The sequence below is a fragment of the Dama dama genome, chromosome 22 (genome assembly GCF_033118175.1).
Source record: "Dama dama isolate Ldn47 chromosome 22, ASM3311817v1, whole genome shotgun sequence".
NCBI classification, from domain to species: domain Eukaryota; kingdom Metazoa; phylum Chordata; class Mammalia; order Artiodactyla; family Cervidae; genus Dama; species Dama dama.
The window spans coordinates 19,773,081-19,799,215 of NC_083702.1; the positions used below are offsets into that span (position 1 = coordinate 19,773,081).

General features: G+C 36.9%; 1 protein-coding gene across 1 annotated transcript; it reads right to left on the bottom strand.

The window, feature by feature from the left end:
* Window positions 1–18,614: 18,614 nt before the first annotated feature.
* On the bottom strand, window positions 18,615–25,959 carry CD69 (CD69 molecule). The gene is made up of 5 exons (XM_061124908.1): window positions 25,810–25,959; window positions 23,027–23,149; window positions 21,679–21,878; window positions 21,194–21,297; window positions 18,615–19,936 (listed from the first exon to the last, which is right to left on the bottom strand). The coding sequence occupies exons 1-5, from the start codon at window positions 25,871–25,873 to the stop codon at window positions 19,828–19,830; spliced, it is 600 nt and encodes a 199-aa protein (XP_060980891.1). The 5' UTR covers window positions 25,874–25,959; the 3' UTR covers window positions 18,615–19,827.
* Between the last annotated feature and the right edge of the window lie 176 nt (window positions 25,960–26,135).

Below are 26,135 nucleotides of genomic sequence, written 5' to 3' on the forward strand. Positions count from 1 at the left end.
GCTCAGACATATTTTCAGTATCAGTGTCACCACAGGAATATAATATAACTCTTTTGTGACCCCATGGACTGTAGCCTGCCAGGCTCCTCTGTCCATGGGATTTCCCAGGCAAGAGTACCAGAGTGGGTTGCTGTTTTCTTCTCCAGGAACCACAAATTTTCTAATTGATTATAAACTGGCTCTTGTTATTCCATTGTGGCTGATGGTGCTATACATTTTAAACACATTTTCATTCATATTGTATTCTATAAACAAAAGTTTGAAAAGTTCAATATTAGAAGGCTAAATTGCTTTAGATTCATTTTTTCTATATTATATTATTTAAATATTATTTAAATACAAGTTTCCATCAGTCCATTGTAAGCTGGATTTGGAACTTCATTTATTTATTTATTTGTGATGAAAGCTTTTATTTTTTTTTCTTTCTTTTTTTCCCCTCATTTATTTTTATTAGTTGGAGGCTACTTACTTTACAATATTGTAGTGGTTTTTGCCATACATTGACATGAATCAGCCATGGATTTACATGTGTTCCCCATCCCGATTCCCCCTCCCACCTCCCTCTCCATCCCATCCCTCTGGATCTTCCCAGTGCACCAGCCCTGAGCACTTGTCTCATGCATCCAACCTGGGCTGGTAATCTGTTTTACGCTTGATAGTATACTTGTCTCAATGCTATTCTCTTGGAACATCCCACCCTTGCCTTCTCCCACAGAGTCCAAAAGTCTGTTCTGTACATCTGTGTCTCTTTTTCTGTTTTGCATATAGGGTTATTGTTACCATCTTTTTAATTCCATATATATGCGTTAGTATACTGTATTGGTGTTTATCTTTCTGGCTTACTTCACTCTGTATAATGGGCTCCAGTTTCATCCATCTCAGTAGAACTGATTCAAATGAATTCTTTTTAATGGCTGAGTAATATTCCATAGTATATATGTACCATAGCTTCCTTATCCATCCGTCTGCTGATGGGCACCTAGGTTGCTTCCATGTCCTGGCTGTTATAAACAGTGCTATGATAAACATTGGGGTACACGTGTCTCTTTCAGATCTGGTCTCCTCGGTGTGTATGCCCAGGAGTGGGATTGCTGGGTCATATGGCAGTTCTATTTCTAGTTTTTTAAGAAATCTCCACACTGTTTTCCATAGCGGCTGTACTAGTTTGATTTCCCACCAACAGTGTAAGTGGGTCCCCTTTTCTCCACACCCTCTCCAGCATTTATTGCTTGTAGACTTTTGGATAGCAGCCATTCTGACTGACATGAAATGGTACCTCATAGAGGTTTTGATTTGCATTTCTCTGATAATGAGTAATGTTGAACATCTTTTCATGTGTTTGTTAGCCATCTGTATGTCTTCTTTGGAGAAATGTCTGTTTAGATCTTTGGCCCGTTTTTTGATAGGGTCATTTATTTTTCTGGAATTGAGCTGCAGGAGTTGCTTGCATATTTTTGAGATTAATCCTTTGCCTGTTGCTTCATTTGCTATTATTTTCTCCCAATCTGAAGGCTGTCTTTTCATCTTGCTTATAGTTTCCTTTGTAGTACAAAAGCTTTTAAGTTTCATTAGGCCCCATTTGTTTATTTTTGCTTTTATTTCCAATATTCTGGGAGGTGGGTCATAGAGGATCTTGCTGTGATTTATGTCGGAGAGTGTTTTGCCTATGTTCTCCTCTAGGAGTTTTATAGTTTCTGGTCTTCCATTTAGATCTTTAATCCATTTTGAGTTTATTTTTGAGTATGGTGTTAGAAAGTGTTCTAGTTTCATTCTTTTACAAGTGGTTGACCAGTTTTCCCAGAACCCCTTGTTAAAGAGGTTGTCTTTTTTCCATTGTATATTCTTGCCTCCTTTATTGAAGATAAGCTGTCCATAGGTAAGTGGATTTATCTCTGGGCTTTCTATTTGTTCCATTGATCTATATTTCTGTCTTTGTGCCAGTACCATACTGTCTTGATGACTGTGGCTTTGTAGTAGAGTCTGAAGTCAGGCAGGTTGATTCCTCTAGTTCCATTCCTCTTTCTCAAGATTGCTTTGGCTATTTGAGGTTTTTTGTATTTCCATACAAATTGTAAAATTATTTGTTCTAGTTCTGCAAAGAATACTGTTGGTAGCTTGATAGGGATTGCATTGAATCTATAGATTGCTTTTTGTAATATACTCATTTTCACAATATTGATTCTTCCAATCCACGAATACGGTATATTTCTCCATCTGTTTATGTCCTCTTTGATTTCTTTCATCAGTGTTTTATAGTTTTCTATATATAGGTCTTTTATTTCTTTAGGTAGATATCCTCCTAAGTATTTTATTCTTTTTGTTGCAATGGTGAATGGTATTGATTCCTTAATTTCTCTTTCTGTTTTCTCATTGTTAGTGTATAGGAATGCAAGGGATTTCTGTGTGTTCATTTTATATCCTGCAAGTTTACTATATTCATTGATTAGCTCTAGTAATTTTCTGGAAGAGTCTTTAGGGTTTTCTATGTAGAGCATCATGTCATCTGCAAGCAGTTTCATTTCTTTTTTTTTTTTTTCATTTCATTTCTTCTTTTCCTATCTGGATTCTTTTTATTTCTTTTTCTGCTCTGATTTCTGTAGCCAAAACTTCCAAAACTATGTTGAATAGTAGTGGTGAGAGTGGGCACCCTTGTCTTGTTCCTGATTTCAGGGGAAATGCTTTCAATTTTTCACCATTGAGGATAATGTTGCTTTGGGTTTGTTATACATAGCTTTTATTATGTTGAGGTATGTTCCTTCTATGCCTGCTTTCTGGAGAGTTTTTATCATAAATGGATGTTGAATTTTGTCAAAGGCTTTTTCTGCATCTATTGAGATAATCATATGGATTTTATCTTTCAAAATGTTAATGTGGTGTATTACATTAATTGATTTGTGGATATTAAAGAATCCTTGCATTCCTGGGATAAAGCCCACTTGGTCATGGTGTATGATTTTTTTAATATGTTGTTGGATTCTGTTTTCTAGAATATTGTTAAGGATTTTTGCATCTATGTTCATCAGTGATATTGGCCTGTAGTTTTCCTTTTTTTGTGGTGTCTTTGTCTGGTTTTGGAATTAGGGTGATGGTGGCCCCTTAGAATGAGTTTGGGAGTTTACCTTCTTCTGCAATTTTCTGGAAGAGTTTGAGTAAGATAGGTGTTAGCTCTTCTCTAAATTTTTGGTAGAATTCAGCTGTGAAGCCATCTGGTCCTGGGCTTTTGTTTGCTGGAAGATTTCTGATTACAGTTTCGATTTCCTTGCTTGTGATGGGTCTGTTAAGATCTTCTAGTTCTTCCTGGTTCAGTTTTGGAAAGTTATACTTTTCTAAGAATTTGTCCATTTCTTCCAAGTTGGCCATTTTATTGGCATAGAGCTGTTGGTAATAGTCTCTTATGATCTTTTGTATTTCAGTGTTGTCTGTTGTGATCTCTCCATTTTCATTTCTAATTTTGTTGATTTGGTTCTTCTCCCTTTGTTTCTTGATGAGTCTGGCTAACTCTTTGTCAATTTTATGCATCTTTTTCAAAAAACCAGCTTTTAGCTTTGTTGAATTTTGCTATCGTCTCTTTTGTTTCTTTTGCATTTATTTCTGCCCTAATTTTTAAGATTTCTTTCCTTATACTAACACTGGGGTTCTTCATTTCTTCCTTCTCTATTGCTTTAGGTGTAGAACTAGGTTATTTATTTGACTTTTTTCTTGTTTCTTGAGGTAAGCCTGTAATGCTATGAACCTTCCCCTTAGCACTGCTTTTACAGTGTCCCATAGGTTTTGGGTTGTTGTGTTTTCATTTTCTTTCATGTCTATGCATATTTTGATTTCTTTTTTGATTTCTTCTGTGATTTGTTGGTTATTCAGAAGCGTGTTATTTAGCTTACATATGTTTGAATTTTTAATAGCTTTTTTCCCTGTAATTGAGATCTAATCTTAGTGCCTTGTGGTCAGAAAAGATGACTGGAATGATTTCAATTTTTTTGAATTTCCCAAGGCTAGATTTATGGCGCAGCATGTGATCAATTCTGGAGAAGGTTCCGTGTGCACTTGAGAAAAAGGTGAAATTGATTATTTTGGGATGAAATGTCCTATAAATATCAATTAGGTCTAGCTGGTCTACTGTGTCATTTAAAGTTTGCGTTTCCCTGTTAATTTTCTGTTTATTTGATCCATCCATAGGTGTGAGTGGGGTATTAAAGTCTCCCACTATTATTATGTTATTGTTAATTTCCCCTTTCATATACTCGTTAGCATTTGTCTTACATATTGCGGTCCTCCTATGTTGGGTGCATGTATATTTATAATTATATCTTCTTCTTGGATTGATCCTTTGATCATTATATATTGTCCTTCTTTGTCTCTTTTCACAGCCTTTATTTTAAAGTCTATTTTATCTGATATGAGTATTGCGACTCCTGCTTTCTTTTGGTCTCCATTTGCATGAAATATTTTTTTTCCAGCCCTTCAATTTCAGTCTGTATGTGTCCCTTGTTTTGAGGTGTGTCTCTTGTAGACAGCATATATAGAGGTCTTGTTTTTGTATCCATTCATCCAGTCTTTGTCTTTTGGTTGGGGCATTCAACCCATTTACATTTAAGGTAATTATTGATAGGTGTGGTCCCGTTGCCATTTAGTTTGTTGTTTTGGGTTCATGTTTATACAGCCTTTCTGTGTTTCCTGTCTAGAGAAGATCCTTTAGCATTTGTTGAAGAGCTGGTTTGGTGGTGCTGAATTCTCTCAGCTTTTGCTTGTCTGTAAAACTTTTGAATTCTCCTTCATATCTGAATGAGATCTTTGCTGGGTACAGTAATCTGGGTTCTAGGTTATTCTCTTTCATTACTTTCAGTATGTTCTGCCATTCCCTTCTGGCCTGGAGGGTTTCTATTGATAGATCAGCTGTTATCCTTATGGGAATCCCTTTGTGTGTTATTTGTTGTTTCTCCCTTGCTGCTTTTAATATTTGTTCTTTGTGTTTGATCTTTGTTAATTTGATTAATATGTGTCTTGGGGTGTTTCGCCTTGGTTTTATCCTGTTTGGGACTCTCTGGGTTTCTTGGACTTGTGTAATTATTTCCTTCCCCATTTTAGGGAAGTTTTCAGCTGTTATCTCCTCGAGTACTTTCTCATGGCCTTTCTTTTTGTCTTCTTCTTCTGGGACTCCTATAATTCGAATGTTGGGACGTTTCACATTGTCCCAGAGGTCCCTGAGGTTGTCCTCATTTCTTTTGATTCTTTTCTCTTTTTTCCTCTCTGCTTCTTTTATTTCCACCATTTTATCTTTTACCTCACTTATCCTATCTTCTGTCTCTGTTATTCTACTGTTGGTTCCCTCCAGAGTGTTTTTTATCTCATTTATTGCATTATTTGTTTTTAATTGACTCTTTTTTTATTTCTTCTAGGTCCTTGTTAAACATTTCTTGCACTTCTCAATCCTTGTCTCCAGGCTATTCATCTCTAACTCCATTTTGTTTTCAAGATTTTGGATCATTTTTATTATCATTATTCTAAATTCTTTTTCAGGTAGATTCCCTATCTCCTCCTCTTTTGTTTGGTTTGGTGGGCGTTTTTCATGTTCCTTTACCTGTTGGGTATTTCTTTGTCTTTTCATCTTGTTTAGATTGCTGTGTCTGGAGTGGGCTTTCTGTATTCTGGTGGTCTGTGGTTCCTTTTTATTGTGGAGTTTTCAGCCAGTGGGTGGGGTTGGATGATTGGCTTGTCAAGGTTTCCTGGTTAGGGAATCTTGTGTCAGTGTTCTGGTGGGTGGAACTGGATTTCTTCTCTCTGGAGTGCAATGGAGTGTCCAGTAGTGAGTTTTGAGATGTGTCTATGTGTTTGGTGTGACTTTGGGCTGTCTGTATGTTGATGCTCAGGGCTATGTTCCTGTGTTGCTGGAGAATTTGCATGGCATGTCTTGCTCTGGAACTTATTGGCTCTTGGGTGGTGGTTGGTTTCAGTGTAGGTATGGAGGCTTTTGGATGATCTCTTTTTACTTAATGTTCCCTGTAGTCAGTTTTCTGGTGGAGTTTTCTGTAGGAGTTTTCTGGTGTTCTCAGGTTTTGGGCTTAGGTCTCCTGCCTCTGGATTTCAGTCTTATTCTTGCAGTAACCTCAAGACTTCTCCAACTATACAGCACTGATAGTAGAACTTCTAGGTTAATGCTGAAAAGATTTTCCACAATGAGGGACACCCAGAGAGGTTCACAGAGTTACATAAAGAAGAGAGGGAGGAGGGAGATAGAGATGAGCAAGATGAGGAAAAGGGGGACTCAAGAGGAGAGAGACAAATCTAGCTAATACTCTGTTTCCTAAGTGTTCTCCATAGCCCAGAACACCCACAGAGATTCACAGAAATGGATTGGGAGGAGAAGGGGGCAGGAGGAAATAGAGGTGATCTGGGGGAGAAAAAGGAGAGTCAAAAGGGGGAGAGAATAATCGTCACTCTCCTGAGTAAAAATGGGTACTGAATATTGGATTCTTAAATGTCCAAAACTGATATCAAATACTGAAAAACAAAGATTAGAAACATCTAGAGTCGAGGTTAGACTCTTAAAAATACAATATTAAAAACAAAAACATAAAAAATTTATGAAATATATATGAAGTTCGCTTTAAAAATAGGGTCTTTTTTTTTTTGCAAGGTTATAGTGAAATGAAAAAGAAAATTAAGGAATAATAGAGGAGTAATAGAGGACTTTAAAAGAAAATAAAAGAAAATGAAAATTAAGGAGTAATAGAGGATTAGTAGGTAATTTTGAAAGAAAATAAAAGAGAATAAAATTAAAAAAAAAACAAAAATAAGAAGAAAAAAATGTTTCTTTTAAATTTAAAAAAAAAATAGTAAAAATGGAATTTCTCTGGAGCTGTTGTGGGCAGTGTGGGTTCGGTTCAGTTTCAGATAGCTCCTTGTTCCAGCTTACACTTCTCGATATCTATAGGCCTCTTCCGGTGTAGTCGGTGTTAACTACTGGGATTTTAATCTGTTTCACCTGTCACTTCTGAAGCGGTTCTCTTTGTTTATTTGGCTTCTGTTTGCTGGTTTCTTCAATGTCTAATTTCCACCCTGACACAAGCAGGTGGACGTGGTCTCTTGTTTAGGTTCGCTTGTTCAGTCGTGCTCCTTTTGAAGACAATGGGCTGCTTTTCTCGGCACCTGATATCCTCTGCTAGCAATCATAAGTTGTTTTGTGCAGTTTGCTCAGCGTTCAAATGTTCTTTTGATGAATTTGTAGGGGAGAAAGTGGTCCCCATCCTATTCCTCCACCATCTTAGCTCCTCCCCTGAATTTGGAACTTTAAAAGCCTGGGCCTAAATCTTGACTTCAAAATGTAGCAGCTAAACACCTTTGGACAAATTTATCTTTTCAATGCCAAAGTTCTAATCTATAATAGATATAATAATACGAGAGTAACATTGTATTATTGAACATTATAATGTGTAATAAACTATATTATATAGTTTAATAAACTATAAATAAAGTATATAAATATTGCTACTTTTTCTTGTACACCACTGGCTTCCTTTGCTATTCATCCTAATATTTTTCTAACTTCTTCCTTATCCATGTGGTACTTTATTTTTACTCTACTTACCTCTGAAAGAGGTAAATTTTTTGTTTACAAAAAGAGACTAAAAATAGTAGTGCTTAAGGAAGACTGATTATTTAACAACAGCTTGCATGCATTCTTAAGAATTTAGAAAAGTCTCTTTTTCTACCAACATTATTAAAGTGCAATGAAGAAAAATAAGATGCAACAGCATAATAAAAAATGAAGGTCTGTATTGGTTAACATCAAAGACACAGATAATACAATGGATTAAGTAATTAACCACATTTTGGGGAGTTGTAGGAGAAGGAAATTGTGCAAATCAAGAATGTGAGGTGGTTACAAAAAGAGGAAATATGTTCTAAGATGAAGAGTGAAATTTTACATTAAAAGAAAAAAATAGAATTTTTAATTTCAAGTACACGAAGTGAGATTAAGTTTTAAGCAAAAATGGAGGGACCAGTAGTCTCTAACTAGTAATTGATATCACCAACACCTGAGACATTTTATATTTATCAGCACAGAATTTTGTCCAAAATAGTGAACGGTTGTTGCTAAACCATGAAAGACGCTGGGATTCTTGGCCTCCAGAGGAGAAGGATTCAATCTGGGGCCAGAGACAAGGCTTGATTGTGCAGAGTTTTTGTGTAATAAAGTTTTATTAAAATATAAAAGAGATAGAGAAACCTTCTGACATAGACATCAGAAGGGGTGGAAAGAGTGCCCCCTCACTAGTGTTAGCAATGGAGTTATAGACTTTTAATTAGTTATTACAATGAATCAAAAGAATGTCTGGAGGTTGTAAAGACCTTACTAGACCCATTCACATAATTTACATTTTAAGATAACAGGATTAGCCAGGAGGTTTTTTTTTTTTTGCAGAAACTGTCTTCAAGCAGGAGACATTATTATTATATAATCCTAAGGAATGTAGAGGGAAAAAAAAGAAAAAGTTTGTCCTTTCCTCCTCCTTGAGAATTCCAGACCAGAATTCCCTCTCTCTTTGGAGATCCCAAAACTTCTTATCAACCTGCCTAGGAATTGACTCTCTCAATAGAATCAAGAGATTTTTGTCAACAAAGACAACATATATGTTGTCAGAGAAATGACAATTTTCAGTAATTTGTCTGAATAGGTTTTTATACTTGTGAACTTAAAATATAGTTTAAAAGTTTAGATTGGTTATCACAATTCCAGTTTAGATTGGTTCTCAGTTTTTGTGGCACTTTCTGTCAGATGGCATGTTGTTAAAATATACAGTATCATTCAAATTTATGTTCCTGTGCCTGTCTGGATTTATTTATATGTTGTGAGGTATACATCAAGAGAGAGAGAGAGATCTCCAAATATTTTCTGTTCAGGGAAACATTGGGTGTATTTCCATTAGTAGATCAATTTTCATGAAATATATATAAAGCTTATAATATTTACACAAAATTTTCACAAATTTAATATAAAGATAGTCACAGTAAGACACTAAACTCAATTTGCATTAAATCTGTAAATATATACTGGAGATTGCATTAGCTAAAAATTAACATTTACTAAGATCATCATGTGTTTCAGATATTAGCTCGTTTAAACCTCACATATTACAACAAATATAAAAGCTAGGTGACTTATTATCCCTATTTATTGATGAGGAATCAAAGTAACTTACCTAAAATCACATAGAAGTATAGGAGCTGAGCAGAAATCTGAAAGATTATTTGACACCAACGCATATAAACTCACTGGCTAAATTCAATGGCTTCCCTTGGAACAAGAATCTGAGATTCAAAAGAGTATCCTTTCCCCAGGGAGCTGAGTTTTTAGTGAGAGAAACCATTTACTAACATTTAATATATGAATCAAAAAAATTATCCAGCAGAGCAAGCACGAGGTTCTACTGTAGCCTAGAAGTTCATCAGAGAGAAACTTGAAATGAGATGTGAACATTAAAGAGAAAAAAGAATTTAGTTTTAGTAACAAATAAGGCTGATGAACAAATGGACCAGCCAGGCAGAAAGGTACCGTAAAGAAGTACCTTCAGGATTTGCAGCAATCCTTGTCACTCCAGGGTTTCAAAGAGCTTCATAAAAATAGAATTGCACAGTTTGTAGTATTTTATGTCAAGCTACTCTGCTCATCAGATTTTCAGTCCTTATTTGTGCTGTCACAGATACAGAGCATCATAGTACAGTTGCACCACAACTGATCTGTTTTACAGCTGCTGGGCATCTGTGTTGTTTCCACTTCAGGGCTGTGATGAATAAAACTGCTGAGAATTTTTTGCACCGTTCTTCATATGCATACCACTTTTATTTTTGTTAGTAAATAAGTCAAATTCCTGGATCCTGAGCTACCTGCACATTCATTTATAGTTCAGTTCAGTCACTCAGTCGTGTCCGACTCTTTGCGACCCCATGAATCACAGCACGCCAGGCCTCCCTGTCCATCACCAACACCCGGAGTTTACTCAAACTCATGTCCATCGAGCCGGTGATGCCATCCAGCCATCTCATCCTCTGTCGTCCCCTTCTCCTCCTGTCCCCAATCCCTCCCAGCATCAGGGTCTTTTCCAATGAGTCAACTCTTCGCATGAGGTGGTCAAATATAGTAGACATTGTCAAACCGAGGGTGTCCTCATCAATTTACACTTCCTTTAGAAGTTTTTCTTCTTTTTTCCAAATAAAACAAGTTCTCACTAACATTTGGTATTCTCGTTTTATTCTTGTTCATTTTTTAATTAAAATTTTGATACTGAGGGAGATGTGCAGTCACTCTTTTTAGTTTTCATGTCCATTTCTCTGATGACAATTTTGAGGGTTTTGATAAGCTGATGTGTCATTTTGATGTCTATTTTTTGTGCAACTCCCTTTCAAGTCTTTTGCCCTTTCAAAAGTTTGCATATTCTTGTCTGTCTTTTTCTAACTGATTTTTCAGTTTTTTAAGGTGTAAATCTCAGTCTTTGTTAAGGGAATCTGGGTGGCTATGGAGACAGCTTCATCACTCACAAAGACAGCTAAAAATTTCCTTTGGCCTTCAATTCCGATTAGTACAGCATCTCAAGGTCAGTTAGAGGTGAGAGTTTGGGCTTTTTGAAATCATTCCTGGACATGCATACTCTAAATGTGCATGACTTTCCAGATTGCTAGGAATGGGTTCAAAGTCTACTTTTCAAAATCCACACGCAACAAGTATCAAAAATTTAACAATGAGCAAAATTTTTCCTTTTAAATTTTGGTCAGCTTTTTGCCTCCACGGATAGTATTGCTGCTTTAGAAAATGAAGCAGTTGTCACTGATGTTTTTGACAGACACCTATAGGAATTATGGAAAGAGCTGTTGTTGTGTTAGTCACTCAATCATCTCTGACTCTGTAAACCCATGGACTGTTGCCCACCAGGCTCCTCTGTCTATGGGAGTCTCCAGGCAAGAATACTGGAGTAGGTTGCCATTCCTTTCTCCAGGGGATCTTCCCGACCCAGGGATCAAACCTAGGTTTCCTGCATTGCAGGCAGATTCTTTACCGTCTGAGCCACTAGAGAAGCCCAGGAAAAGAGTAGATGGTTTTTTGTTTTTTTCTCCCCCCTCCCCCATTTGTTTTTATTAGTTGGAGGCTAATTACTTTACAATATTGTAGTGGTTTTTGCCATACATTGACATGCATCAGCCATGGATTTACATGTATTCCCCATTCAGATCCCCCCACCCATCTCCCTCCCCACCCCATCCCTCTGGGTCTTCTGAGATGGATGAAACTGGAGCCCATTATACAGAGTGAAGTAAGCCAGAAAAACAAAGACCAATACAGTATACTAACGCATATATATATGGAATTTAGAAAGATGGTAACGATAACCCTATATGCAAAACAGAAAAAGAGACATAGATGTACAGAACAGAGTTTTGGACTCTGTGGGAGAAGGCGAGGGTGGGATGTTTTGAGAGAACAGCATCGAAACATGTATATTATCAAGGGTGAAACAGATCACCAGCCCAGGTTGGATGCATGAGACAAGTGCTCGGGGCTGGTGCACTGAGTAGATGGTTTTAAAAGGATCTCACCGGAAGAGATCTTTCCCTGGTGGCTCAGACGGTAAAGTGTCTGCCTACAATGCGGGACACCCGGGTTCATCCCTGGGTCAGGAAGATCTCCTGGAGAAGGAAATGGCAACCCACTCCAGTATTCTTGCCTGAAAAATCCCATGGATGGAGGAGCCTGGTAGGCTACATTCCATGGGGTCGCAAAGAGTCGTACATGACTGAGCGACTTCACTTTCACACCAGAAGAACTGGCAAGTTTTATCAAGTGGAAACTGCGGCGGAAAAAACCTCCTACCAGCAGAGGGCGCTGTGCGATTGTGGTTACCATAAACAATAACAACAATCTGATTTGTTTAGCCAGTAAGCTGACTATTTTGCGACCAGGCTCCTCAGTCCATGGCATTCTCCAGGCAAGAATACCGGAGAGACGCACCAGATAAAGCTGTTATAATTATTGCTATTTAAAAATTATGTTTATTGGAACAATATCATCATTCAGTGCGAACTTTTGTCACTTTTATATTTTTGGTGCTTTGGATAATATAAGGAACAAATGTCCTCAAACTTAGCCAAGTACTGTGAGCTGAAGCTTGTACCACATGGAATCAGGTATTATTCAGCAAAATGTGACTAAAGAAAGCCTGAAACAACAGTTCAGAGTCAGAGATAGAAAATAACCAAGTTTCTAAGCACTCTCCAATAAGTTTGAGAAATATTCAGAAGAAATTTCTTAAAGGCAGCATGAGCCTTCAAGTGGTCTTATTTGGCTAGTCATAAAAGGCATGGGTAATCATTCAATAGGCCATACTAAGCCTGTTCCTACTGAGGGCAACTTATAAAGTAGGTAAAATATTTTAAACCATATTAAAGGCATCAGTGAGATGGCAAAGTAATGAAAACTGGCACAATGTAGATCTAAAAGAAGCTGAAACCAGGAAAGAAGAGCTCCTTTATCTATAGAAGATTTTCAAAGACGGACAAAGAAACTGAGTTCCTGAACAAGGCTTTGGTGTCTTAGAAGGGAGAATAATTCTGGTCTTCAAGTGGGATTGAGGGACTGAAAAGTCAGTATATCTGGCTGGGTTGGCTCACCAAAATCTACACCCAAGGACAAGAGTTCCAATCTGGAAACTACTGACAATTTAAGTCAGACGATTCTTTGTTGTTGGGGGCTGTTTAGACGCTTCCTTTACTTCTACCGTCTGGATGCCAGGAGCAAACCTCCTGCTGCTTTTATTCTGCACCATGTTGAAGAATCAAAAATATCTCTAGACATGGCTAAATATCCTTTGAGGAACAAAAATCCTCCCAGGCTGAAAAACACCACTCTAGGAGGAAGACTGATCTGAAAGTAGGCTGGTCTTTGAAGGAGACCAAGCTCAACTTCAAGTCCCTTTAGTATCTAAAGTTAAAGAAAGGGATCCTAGATTGTTCATGACTGTGATGATTTGCTATAAGCAAATTTAACTTCTGCCAGATGCCAAAGAAAAGTTATACTGAATGGGTTGTACAGGAGAGGAAGAGCTTATTGAAGCCCATTTTAGCAAGTGAAGAAATTGAAGTCAATTTTACTGAAACAAAAGGCAAGAGGATTTTTGAGTGTTGGAGTCAGAAGGTGCTGGACAATGTTAGAAGGTAGTCAATGTACTTAGGCCATTTGTGTTGGCTAATTGGTGCTTATTTGCTCAACAGTATTTTAGCCACCTTCTTCTATGGTGGCTGAGTGTTAAAAAAAAAAAAAATCTGCCAGCAATGGGAGAGACCTGGGTTTGATCCCTGGGTGGGGAAGACCCCTTGGAGAAGGAATGGCAACCCACTCCAGTATTCTTGCCTGGGAAATCCCATAGACAGAGGAGCTTGTGGGCTACAGTCTATGGGGTCACAAAAAGTTGAATACAACTGAGCACAGTACATACATTTTGCTCCTAGCCTTCTTTTGAGACTGGGAGGCAGGGGTGCTCTCTCCTTGGTGATCATACTTCAAAGGGATGGCTCACAGGTGCTTGAGAAAAGTATTTTTGAGCTGTCAAACTTGCAAGAGGCTGGAAGAAAATTTATATCTCAAAGCAACAGAGAAAGAATTTTCAATTACAAAATTTTTCAAATAAATGCTCCAAGAAGAAGGAGGTCAGGATCCTACAGTCAGGAAGAAACCTAAGATTTAGTTAAGTAAGAGGAATACTAAGTCTGGCTTGGTCAAAGAATATAGTATTATTTCAGTTCTAAGACATTTATTACATTCTTTCACAGACAAAATCTAGTACTCCACAACAGTGGCACAAAATGAGTATTTGAGTAAATAGGTAACATAAAAAATAACAATTAGAAATAATAGCAGATAAAGACCTCCAAGGGCTTTAAATAAAGTAAGTAAGTGAAGGTCACTCAGTCATGTCCAACTCTTTGTGACCCCATGGACAGTAGTCCATGGAATCCTCCAGTCCAGAATACTGGACTGGGTAGCCTTTCCCTTTTCCAGGGGATCTTCTTAACTCAGGGATCGAACCCAGGTCTCCCACGTTGCAGGTGGGTTCTTTGCCAGCTGAGCCACAAGGGGCTCTTGAAAGTATTAATACAAAGTCAAGCAGACTTCAACATAGGAAAATCCAAATATAATTTAAAGAAAATTAGACTTGCATATAATTAGTTCTTAAATATACATATTTTGTATTTTAAAAAGAAATACAAATATTTGAAATAATAGCGTACTTAAAATGAGTTTGAGGAAATAAAATAGTTTAGAATTTTGGCTGAAACTTGGAAATTACAAAAAATGATGAAAATGGAATTTAGAGCTAAAAACTATAATGATAAAATTAATGTCTCAAAAGAAATAGAATTTTTTCTTAGTTTGATAATATATATCACTACTATCACCCCTCCAAAAAGAATAAACAACCAAACAAGCAAAGAAAACTATATTCAACATTATGTTAAAGGTAATTGTTGAAAACTTTCTCTTTGAGATTGAGGACAAAATATTCACTGTCATCACATTTACGTAACATGATTACTGATGGCCTTAACAAATGCAATAATTTTTTAAAAGTTATAAAGTTTTGAAAGGAAAAAACAAAGCACACATCAGCCATAGATGCAATCCCACTTATAGAAAATCCAAGTAACCCTACTGATAAATTATTAGAATTAATAAGTGAGTTGAGAGGTCCCTGGATATGCAAAATGAATATAAAAAAATCAATTGTATTTTTATTCAGCAGAAATTAGCTGAAAAAATTATTAGTTTTCTCTTGGTGCCATAACAAATTACTACAAATCGCACATTTTAAAACCACACGTATTTATTATCTTACTGTTTCTATAACTCAGAGGTTCAGGATCAGTGTGACTGAGTTCTTTCTGCTTAGGGTTTATGAGGCCAAAATCAAGGTGTCAGAAGGGCTTCCTTTCCTTGTGGAGGACCTCAGAAAGAAACACTTTCAAGCTTGAGCAACTAGTTGGGAATGCCAGTTTCTTTGACTGAAGTGGTTTAATTTTCACTTACTTGCTGACTGTCCACTTCTTAAAGCCAACAGCCTTCTTTATCCTGCTGTCTGCTCCATCTTCAAGCCAGCAAAAATGCTTCTAATCTCTCTGACCTCTTCTTCAGGCCAATCTAACTCTAGCTGGAGAAATTTCTCTGCTTTTAAAGTCTCATACACAGGCAGAGTTCAGAGATAGTACAGGTTTGTTTCTAGACCACCACAATAAAGGGTATGTCACAAGGAAACAAGTCAGGCAGACTTTTTGGTATCCTGATGCATATAAAAGTTATGTTTACATCATACTGTAGCCTATTGAGTGAGCAATAGCATTGTGTTTAAAACATATCAATGAACATACCTTAATTTAAAAATATTTTACTTCTGGGACTTCCCTGGTGCTCCAGGGGTTAAGACTTTGCCTTCCAGTGCAGAGGGTGTGAGTTCCATCCCTGGTTGGGGAGCTAAGATAGCACATGCCTTGAGGCAAACAAAGCAAAACATAAAACAGAGACAAATTCAACAAAGACTTTAAAAATGGTCCACATAAAAAAAAAAAAACTTAAATAAATACTGTTGATAAATTCTAATCATCATCTTGAAGTGAGTCGTAATCTTTTTGCAGTAGAAACACCCAAGATCACTGACACCAGATCATCATAATAAATATAAAGAAATATTGCTAGAATTACCAAAGAGTGACACAGACACATGAAGTGAGAAAATTCTGTTGAAAATATGGCACTGATAGGTTTGTTTGATGCAGAGTTGCCACAAGACTTCAAGATGTGAAAAATGCAGTAGGCAAAGGACAATAAAACAAAGTATGTTCGTAATTAGTTTGGGGCTACCTAGACAATTCAGGGTAATCGACCTGAAAGTCTATGACATTAATCTTATCGGAATTTCTTGCTTGTAATCTGACATACTGATATTTTCCAAAATCATTAATTTTGGGGAGGGGGGATTATCTTGCCTAGTGTGGGGATGTGTGCTAAGTTGCTTCAGTCGTGTCTGACTCTTTGCAACCCTGTGGACCGTATCCTTATTGCCAAATTCAGACTTAAATTGAAGCAAGTGGGGAAAACCACAAGACCATTCAGGTATGACCTAAATCAAATCCCTTATTATAAGTGGAAGTGACAAATAGTTTCAAGGGATTATATCTGATAGACAGAGTGCCTGAAGAACTATGGACGGAGGTTTGTGACATGTACAGGAAGCAGTGATCAAGACCATCCCCAAGAAAAAGAAATGCAGAAAGACAAAATGGTTGTCTGAGGAGGCCGTACAAATAGCTGAGAAAAGAAGAGAAGCAAAAGGCAAAGAAGAAAAGGAAAGATATACCCATTTGGATGCAGAGTTACAAAGAATAGCAAGGAGAGATAAGAAAGCCTTCCTCAATGATCAATGCAAAGAAATAGAGGAAAAAATTATTGAATGGGAAAGACTAGAGATCTCTTCAAGAAAATTATAGATACAAGGGAACCTATTGTGCAAAGATGGGCATGATGAAGGACAGAAATGGTATGGATCTAACAGAAGCAGAAGATATTAAGAAGAGGTGACAGGAATACACAGAAGAACCATATTAAAAAAGACCTTCATGACTCAGGTAACGATGATGGTGTGATCGCCCACCTAGAGCCAAATATCTTGGAATGAGAAATCAAGTGGGTGTTAGGAAGCATCACTATGAACAAAGCTACTGGAGGTGACGGAATTTCAGCTGAACTATTTCAAATCCTAAAAGATAATGCTGTGAAAGTGCTTCACTCAATATGCCAGCAAATTTGGAAAACTCAGCAGTGGCCACAGGACTAGAAAAGGTCAGATTTCATTCAAATCCTTTAGAAAGGCAATGCCAAAGAATGTTCAAACTACTGCATAATTGCACTCATCTCACACACTAGCAAAGAAATGCTCAAAATTCTCCAAGCCAGGCTTCAACAATATGTGAACTATGGACTTCCAGATGTTCAAGTTGGATTTAGAAAAGGCAAAAGAACCAGAGATCAAATTGCCAACATCCGCTGGATCATTGAAAAAGCAAGAGAGTTCCAAAAAAAAAAAAAAAAAATACTTCTGCTTTATTGAATACACCAAAGCCTTTGACTGTGGATCAGAACAAACTATGGAAAATTCTTCAAGCAATGGGAACACCAGACCACCTTACCTGCCTCCTGAGAAATCTGTATGCAGGTCAAGAAGCAACAGTTAGAACTAGACATGGAACAACAGACTGGTTCCAAATAGGAAAAGGAGTACATCAAGGCTGTATACTGTCAACCTGCTTATTTAACATATGTGCAGAGTACATCATGAGAAATGCCAGGCTGGATGAAACACAAGCTGAAATCAAGATTGCCGGGAGAAATATCAATAACCTCAAATATGCAGAGGCCACCACCCTTATGGCAAAAAGCGAGGAACTAAAAAGCCTCTTAAAAGTGAAAGAGGAGAGTGAAAAAGTTGGCTTAAAACTCAACATTCAGAAAACTAAGATCATGGCATCCAGTCCCATCACTTCATGGCAAATAGATGGGGAAACAATGGAAACAGTGACAGACTTTACTTTTGGGGGCTCCAAAATCACTGCACATGGTGACTGCAGGCTTGAAATTAGAAGACTCTTGCTCCTTGGAAGAAAAGCTATGACCATCCTAGATAGCATATTTAAAAAGCAGAGACATTACTTTGCCAACAAAGGTCCATCTAGTCAAAGCTATGGTTTTTCCAGTGGTGATGTATGGATATGAGAGTTGGACTATAAAGAAAGCTGAGTCCAAAGAATTGATGCTTTTGATCTGTGATATTGGAGAAGACTCTTGAGAGTCCCTTGGACTGCAAGGAGATCCAATCAGTCCATCCTAAAAGAAATCAGTCTTGAATATTCATTAGAAGGACTGATGCTGAAGCTGAAACTCCAACAATTTGGCCACCTGATGTGAAGAACTGACTTCTTGGAAAAGACCCTGATGCTGGGAAAGATTGAAGGCAGGAGTAAAAGGGGATGACAGTGGGTGAGATGGTTGGATGGCATTACTGGCTCGATGGACATGAGTTTGAGCAAGCTCTGGGAGTTGGTGATGGACAGGTAAGCCTGGCGTGCTGTATTCCATGGGGTTGCAAAGAGTCGGACATGACTGAGTGACTGAACTGAACTGGGGTTCAGTTTGAACTAAGTACTGTTCTAAGTCCATTTTCTTGTATTAACTAACTTAATTTCTAGCTAATAATGAAATTTCTACCGAATTCTAAATAAACAGCTGGTCAACTAGAGAGGTAGAGGTGAAACTTGGACAACATTTGCATCGACATGTACACATTACTGTATTTGAAATGGATAACCAGCAAGGGCCTATTGTATAACACAGGGAACTGTGCTCAATGTTATGTGGCATCCGTAATGGAAGGAGATTTGGGGGAAGAATAGGTACATATATAGGTATGGCTGAGTCCCTTCGTTGTTTTCCTGAAACTATCACATAATTACTCATCTATACTCCAATACAAAATTTAAAAAGTTAAAAAAAAGAAAAAATAAAGTTATAGAGTGAAAAATTTTTAATTGACATAAATTCCTCTCAAGTCAGTTAGACTATTTACTGAACTTTTGCTGTATACAGCTCTCTGAAAACACACATGGAAACCACTTTCCAGGTACAAATCATTATAAAGCTAAGGTTTTATAATAGGTATGTCTTCCAAAAAATGTTATATTATTCTACTTCTTTCTTTCTAGTATGAGATGTAAGTTTTAGTATATATTGTAGGAATCACCGTTTCTTAGAAACCATTTTTTTTTTTACTTTTATTTTAACATACATAAAGGCAGCTTATAATTGCACTGGATACAAAAGACAAACAAATAAACATACTTTATTGCACTTAGGAAATACTTCACATGAAGTATTGCACATGATAGAATTGTATCAGGAAAGACACACATTTATAAGCAGATAGAACTATTATTATTCCAGAATTGAACAATACAGACTTTTTCCTGATAGAGATTTGCCACATCACATATTTCACATTTTCCAACACTTTTATCTGTTTTACAAATATTCCTCATATTCTTTGTTTTTTCCCTTATCTTTGTGAGAGACTGTATATAAGGCAATAATTTATATAACATTGAAAAAGACAGGCTTACGGAGAAAAAGTGAAAAAAATAATATAAATACCTAATCACCCCATTGTTTGGGGGAGAAATTACAAAAAAAAATCTGACAAACTTCTTTAAAAAGAGAGAAATATTACAAAGTTTCATTTCATAAGCATTTGCCCATTTACTAATATCCTTGGAGCTCGTAAAATGCATTTAGACTAAATCTCTGTGCTACCAGTTAAATTTTCCTTTGCTTACATTCAGTTTTTAACACCACTGTCTAATTCCTTCATACAGTACAAATGCATGAAGGGCATACATTGTTTGTAGTCATTCAACAATAAATAATAACTCTACACCTAGTTATTTTATTATCTCTGAGTTAAAAATATATAAAGTGCACTCAAAAGCTTTGAAGTCATTTTTCTCATCCTTGGACAAGATTTATCAGTCAACCTGTGATACTTTCAGATCATGGCAGGAGTATTCCATAATGCAGACATGCCTGGAATTTTCCTCCCTTTTTTCCAGTCTTGCATGGAAGAAAGTTTCCCAAATAATACAAAGCTTTTTTTTCACAAAGTCTTTATGGGAAACTTCTGACCAAAGAGCGGCATGCAGCCACACTTGTCACATTTCCTAGAGTTCCATGTTAGAATGTCCTCTTTATTTGTAAGGTTTGCTACATATCCAGTGTAAATTCTTGTCACATTCTGTGCTGCTGACCTCTGCACTGTTCAGAACTGCACAGTTCTCAGACCCCGTAAGGTTGAACCTGTCAAACAATAAAGAAACCGGAATCAGTTTAAGCCCATCATTTCCGTTCAGTTATATGAAAATCAACTTTGTGGTGGTGGTGGTGGTGGTGATGGCTTCTGCTTTTTATTTTTTAAGCTGGAATGCATGAGGCAGGTACGCCAGTCAAATGATCACAGAACAATCTGTAGAGACAGTAGTCAAAGATGGAAAGGAACAGTATGTGGAGAGAAGATACAAACTTGACGGTAAAGGGCTCCATTCATTTGGCTGGTGTGTCGCTACAGGAGCGACTCTTGTTTATTTTTGAGTTCATAGACCCTTCTAGAAACTTCCCAGGAAGTGCACACATTCAACAATCATGCATGTTAATTCATACAATTTTGTGGATGTGGGGCATACTAAGGATTCTTTTTCTAGAGATTTAAACTAATTCTCTGACTCTCTCATTTTCATGAAACTAGAGACCTAGCAGTTCATTCACATCTGAGTGACAAAGATTAACATTAAACTTGTACAGTGTCCTTCAAACTTGAAAATGTACAGGTAATGGAAATAAAGTCAGCATCTTTAATTTTGGGGCAAGTTTTCTCTCAGATCCATAGAAGCTTCTAATTATCAATAGGTATTGGAAATATTGTTCTTTATCCCTGTGGATATGAGAACTGGGAAAGTTAAAAGGGAATCCCTTTCCAAAAACTAGCTTGTCAATAAAATACAAATATTAGATTGGAAATTTTTTTTCACATCATCATAATTATACCTGGAATATTTGAATCTTATTTCACTAGAATTTACTCAGATCAAATTACTAGAAGTACTTATTGTATGAACTCCAAGCAGATAAAAAAGGATAATATTACTATTAAAGTCCTTCTTTTAGAATTCCATAGTTTAGCTGCCCTCAACCATTTTGGTAGCAGGGACAGGTTTCATGGAAGATAATTTCTCCATGGACTGGGGCAAGGGGATGGTTTTGGGATGATTCAAGCACATTACATTTATGGTACACTTTATTTTATATATATATATATATATATATATATATATATATATATATATATATATTTATCAGCTCCACTTTGAATCATCAGACATTAGATCCTGGAGGTAGGAGACCCTTCCCACAGAATATAACACACAAAAGAGAATGTTAAAGCTCTGCTTCTAAGAGCACAACCTTCATATAGAACAACACTTTGAAAGAAAAACCAGAAAGCTGCCAGCTTTGGGAGCTGGCAGCCTTGGGAGCATAAAGAGATATCTTGAAACTCACCAGTTGTTAAATTCTTGGCCATTTGACCATTTCCATGTCTGGCCAGCTTCATTTTTCAGCCCGATCCAGTGTTCAGCTCTACCCACATGTTGTTTTAAAAAGTTCTTGAAAAAAGAACAAAGGAAGTGTATGTTAAACCACCCCTCCTGATAAGTATGTAATAAATTCTGTTTCTCAAATCTGCGACTAGTAAGCATTGGAGCTCAGCTGATCATTTGTATTAACTAACGGTTAATAGCGCTATGTGGGTTCAGCTCATTTGGATTTCTGGTCTTTGAAGCTAAGCACATCACACTTAAAGACTACACTGGACTCTTATTTGGACCTCAGGCTGATCATGTGGTTTCCTGTGACTAAGTTTTCCCGGCTCAGAGACAGACAGAATATCTACGCTTAGAAGGAAACAGAAGAAAACCACGGATTAGCTATATAAAATAACAAAGAATACCAATACTTTATGGAATTCTTTTCGAATGTTATCTTACCATGTCCTCTTTAGAATCAATGACAGCAAGAGTGGCACCGTGTTTGGAGCAAGAGTTTTGGGCCAAGGTCCAGTTCTTTGTTTTCTTGGAAATAAGATAGCATTTCCCCTTGTGTCCAATCCAATCATCTGAGCATGGAAACACATGGGTGTTTGGTGGTGCTGATGACACATATTGTCCTGGACAGTTGTACTGGCCCACTGTGAACATAAAAATGGTTTGTTTTAGCAACATAAGGAACCAAATACCCATAGGGTACAAAGTAGTTCAGGGATACTCTACTAGGTGATAAAGGAAGAGAGGAAAGAAGATGAATTAAAAAAATTTTATGGAAGTATAGTTGACATACAATATATTAGCTTCTGTGTACAGCACACTGATTCAGAATGTTTATAAGTTATGCTCCTTTTAAAGATATAAAAAAACGAAGATAAATTCTGTAAAGAGCAAAAAGGCAGTTTTTCACTTTCTCTGATCTCTTATTGTATCTTATCATCATTGTACAAGGTCTAAGAAATGAGAGGGTGTCACTTTGGTCAGAAAATGGAGGGGAAATTTTAAAAATCTTGAAAATAGTCTTTTGACTCTAGTTGAAAAGGGGTATAAAGTATTGGGGTTGGCTGAAAAGTTGGTTCAAGGTAACAGAAAAACTGAATGAATTTTATGGTCAGCCCAGTACATTATAAATTCCTATTCAGGTTTTGCATCTGAATGCAGAGGGGGAAGAATTTGAAGATGTAATAGATATAACTCTATATAGCTAGATGGAGGAGAGAATACTAGCAGAGTAGCAGTTCAGAATACAAAAAAAGTTTATGGCTGGGGATGTATCCTAACACTGTAAAATTTCATGTCTTTATAAAACACAAATGTATCTTGGTATAGCTGTATGTTTCAAATACCGTAACAAAACTAGCTCTTGAAAGCTTCTAGACATATTCTTAATTATCTCAATTATCCATACCCACCATTGTGTGTCTTTTGAGATAAGAGACTGTCCAATTCCATATTAATCTATGGCTTAGATAGCATTTTTTAATCAACAATGAATGGGCAGCCCACACTTTTCCAGTTAAATGTCTATTTGTTTAGAGACTAAATCAGCACCTTTTGTTCCAGAGTTAAATACCTTCTCACATGTAATTTTCTCCCATGATATTATATAAATTATAGACAATTTTTAATAGTTCTAAAGCTCTAGAAAACTAGAAAAGTATTGTATCAGTTATCTAAGGAGTGTGGAACCATATTTTATATTTCCTAGGAACTTGACCATGTATGAAAAATGAGATGATATAAGATTAAAATTCTGATTAATTTTTGATGAACTCATGAAGTGTAGACTCACCTGATAGAGCAATGAGAGCTATGATAAGAGTGGTGATGAAGACCACATTTACTACAGCACATGGGATAGGAACTTGAATGGACCCTTCATGATATGTTGCAGAGTAAGTTCCAGTGACATGACCTGAAGAGAGAAAGTGGATGATGAGGCAGGCTATATAAGTAAGAAAGAGACATTTGATTTTCTCTTGAGGCATTAAAAAAAAAAAATTATATGTCTCCCTACCTTCTTATATGAAATTTATAAGTTACATTTCCTCAAATTTTGAATAAGTTATTTTTGGCTAGAAATGATAGAATCCAGTCACAATAATGAGATTATAAAATATTTCCCCAAATATGTACTCAATAGCTATGAAAATTCAACATATATTTGTATTCTTTAAGGTTAAACTAGACAAAGAGATACTGTTTTCCTTCAAAGCAATTTACTATGCAATGGATGTTAAGACAACTTTTGCCTCTTCTGAAGGTTGTTTTTCCCAGCATAGATCTGCTTTCACATTTTCCAAGAGAAGACTTTACTTCACTTCTATCTGGTTCTATTTCTCTCAACTTGTTAAAGCAAATCTTTATTTTCTCATCAACATACAACTATTACCAGAAGCAGCACTTGGTATTTAGGGTAGCAAGTTCAGAGCTCTCTGCCTAGTTTCACTTCTCACCATGTGAGACTCAATGAAGGGGCTCACACTCAATGCAGGAACATCTCTGGCTCCTCAGCAGGTACCAATGCATCCAAGTAGCTCATGGATGCCAGAGTCCATTAGCTTATCCATTGGACTCACACTGTTGGCTTGGACATCCAATGGGTAAGCTGCGGAGGTGATTCTCTGATTTTACATTATTACCATTAGTTAGGGCTATTGTTATTCACAGTTTGTTTTATCACCTAGGCAACAAAACACTCCCCTAAGAGTATACTTCCACTTTGGTTACAAGCCCTGTCCATTAATGGAGAAATTTGAAAACAAATCCTCTAGTACATATCGAATCCTGCAGGGGTGGTGCTAAAAGATTGTTCACACTGAAAAAGCTAAAACAGCAGCATAGAGTAAATATTCATAAATATAATATTCAATAGAAGATTGGGATGATTTCAGGAAAAGTTCAGAACTCCTTCAATTAATCCTTCTTATTTCAATTATGCTATTATTGAATGGTTTTATTCTTAAATATACTTTTCTTTCAGGAAACTCAGCTGAGTCATCAAGCAATGGGTATCTGGTCACCAAAAAATTTGTGTCGCTTGCAATATCCACACTTGATGTTGTGTTCTTAAGTGAAAGATGGGTTTATCAGAGGCAATGAATGCTTTTCTAAAGCAAATCATGCTAGTAGACACATATTCAGAAAACAACTCTCTCCTTTAGATATTTTTACCTCTGTTGTTCGGAACACATTCTTTGTTACTGGATAGTTGTGTTTACAAGTAAACTCTAGTTCTTACCTTCTGGTGTTTGGGGCACCTCATTAACATGAGAGGAAGAGAGAGAGAAACGAAATAAGTCAAGAAAGCTTCACCAAAAAAGTTATTGGAAAACAATGGGAAAATCCTGGTGACAAGAGGTGAAAAGATCCGTGGATAGATTAGACAAACAGAAAAGGAGAAAAGTGACATAGCAAAGGTAATCATATTTTGATGAAAAATAAAAGAAAGGAAGAAAAATGATTCATATAGAATTTGAAGTCCACGGTTAGAAAGGTGAAATAGAAAAGTGAGTGCCAAAGAAAGGTGCTTGCAAATTGTGGTTCTGGGGGACTCTCGAGAGCCCCATGGAGTGCAAGATCAAACCAGTCAATCCTAAAGGAAATCAACTCTGAATATGCACTGGAAAGACTAATGCTGAAGCTCCAACACTTTGGCCACCTAATGCAAAGGGCCGACTCATTGGAAAAGACCATGATGCTGGGAAAGACTGAAGGCAGGAAGAGAAGTGGGCAGTAGAGAATGAGACGGTTAGATAGCATCACTGACTCAAGAGACATGAATATGCGCAAATTCTGGGAAACAGTGGAGGACAGGGGAGCCCGACATGCTGCAATCCATGGGTTCACGAAGAGTTAGACACAACTTAGTGACCGAACTGCAACAGCAACTAATAGAAAAGCGAAATGGAGGGGAAGAGTCCCCATAGGACTAGAGAAGAAGATTGTGTTTTCAAGAATTCTTTTTTTTTTTTTTCAAGAATTCTTTATGAGGTTCTCACAATAAATTGCCTTTGGACACTATAAATATCCAGATACTTATATGGCTATTCTCTCAAAGTCTGGAAACCTGTGTTCCCAGCAACTGGAGGATGTCTTCTTGAGAACACAAGATAAAGCCCACAAAAAGCAAAAATGGTACAAGGTTCACCAAGTCAAGAACATAATTATTTATTAGAAAAATAGAATTTTTCATAAAGAGAGGCAGTGCTTCCTAGGGGATGTCCAGATGGCTATGAAAAAATGATAGCTCACTGGGCTATAGAGGGGATTTTCTAATTAAATCTGAAAAACTGAGATGGTATAAAATAAAACAAAGAGATGGATCTTTAAGGAGTTTCTAAAATTCACCCTTGTGATTTCCTTTTGAGTCTCAGGTATTCTGTGTTCACATAGATAAAAAAATATTTACTTCTTCCCACTTTCTCTTGTATCTTGCTCAAATGGAACATAGCCAAGTTTTTCCGCAAAAGGCAAGCTTGATTTTCTCCCTGACTACTGGTATATATCATAGATAGATAGATATAAACATAAATAGAGATATTACCAGTATTTAGAGAATAAGACTTGACTTACTTTGTTGTTCTCTTTTCAGGTGCAAGGAGCTGGTCTCTGTTGCAGAAAAATCTTCAGAAGTCATCTTTATCCTTGTCACAGTCCCCCGGTTAATCCTAGGTGGAGCCAACCTACTGGAAAGTCTCTGCTGGAGCTCTTGTTCCGTCTCTGAGTCTTTGAGATACCTCAGCGTTTATATTCAGCTACGTTGTCTCCACCCCCTTCCTCTTACCTCCTACTCGCTCAGATACTCCTGTTCTCTTTAATTTATGCTCCAGAGGCCCAGACAGTTTACAATGTGTTGTTGTGGTGACCTATGGGTTTTCCCTGCTCTCTGAAATGTACCT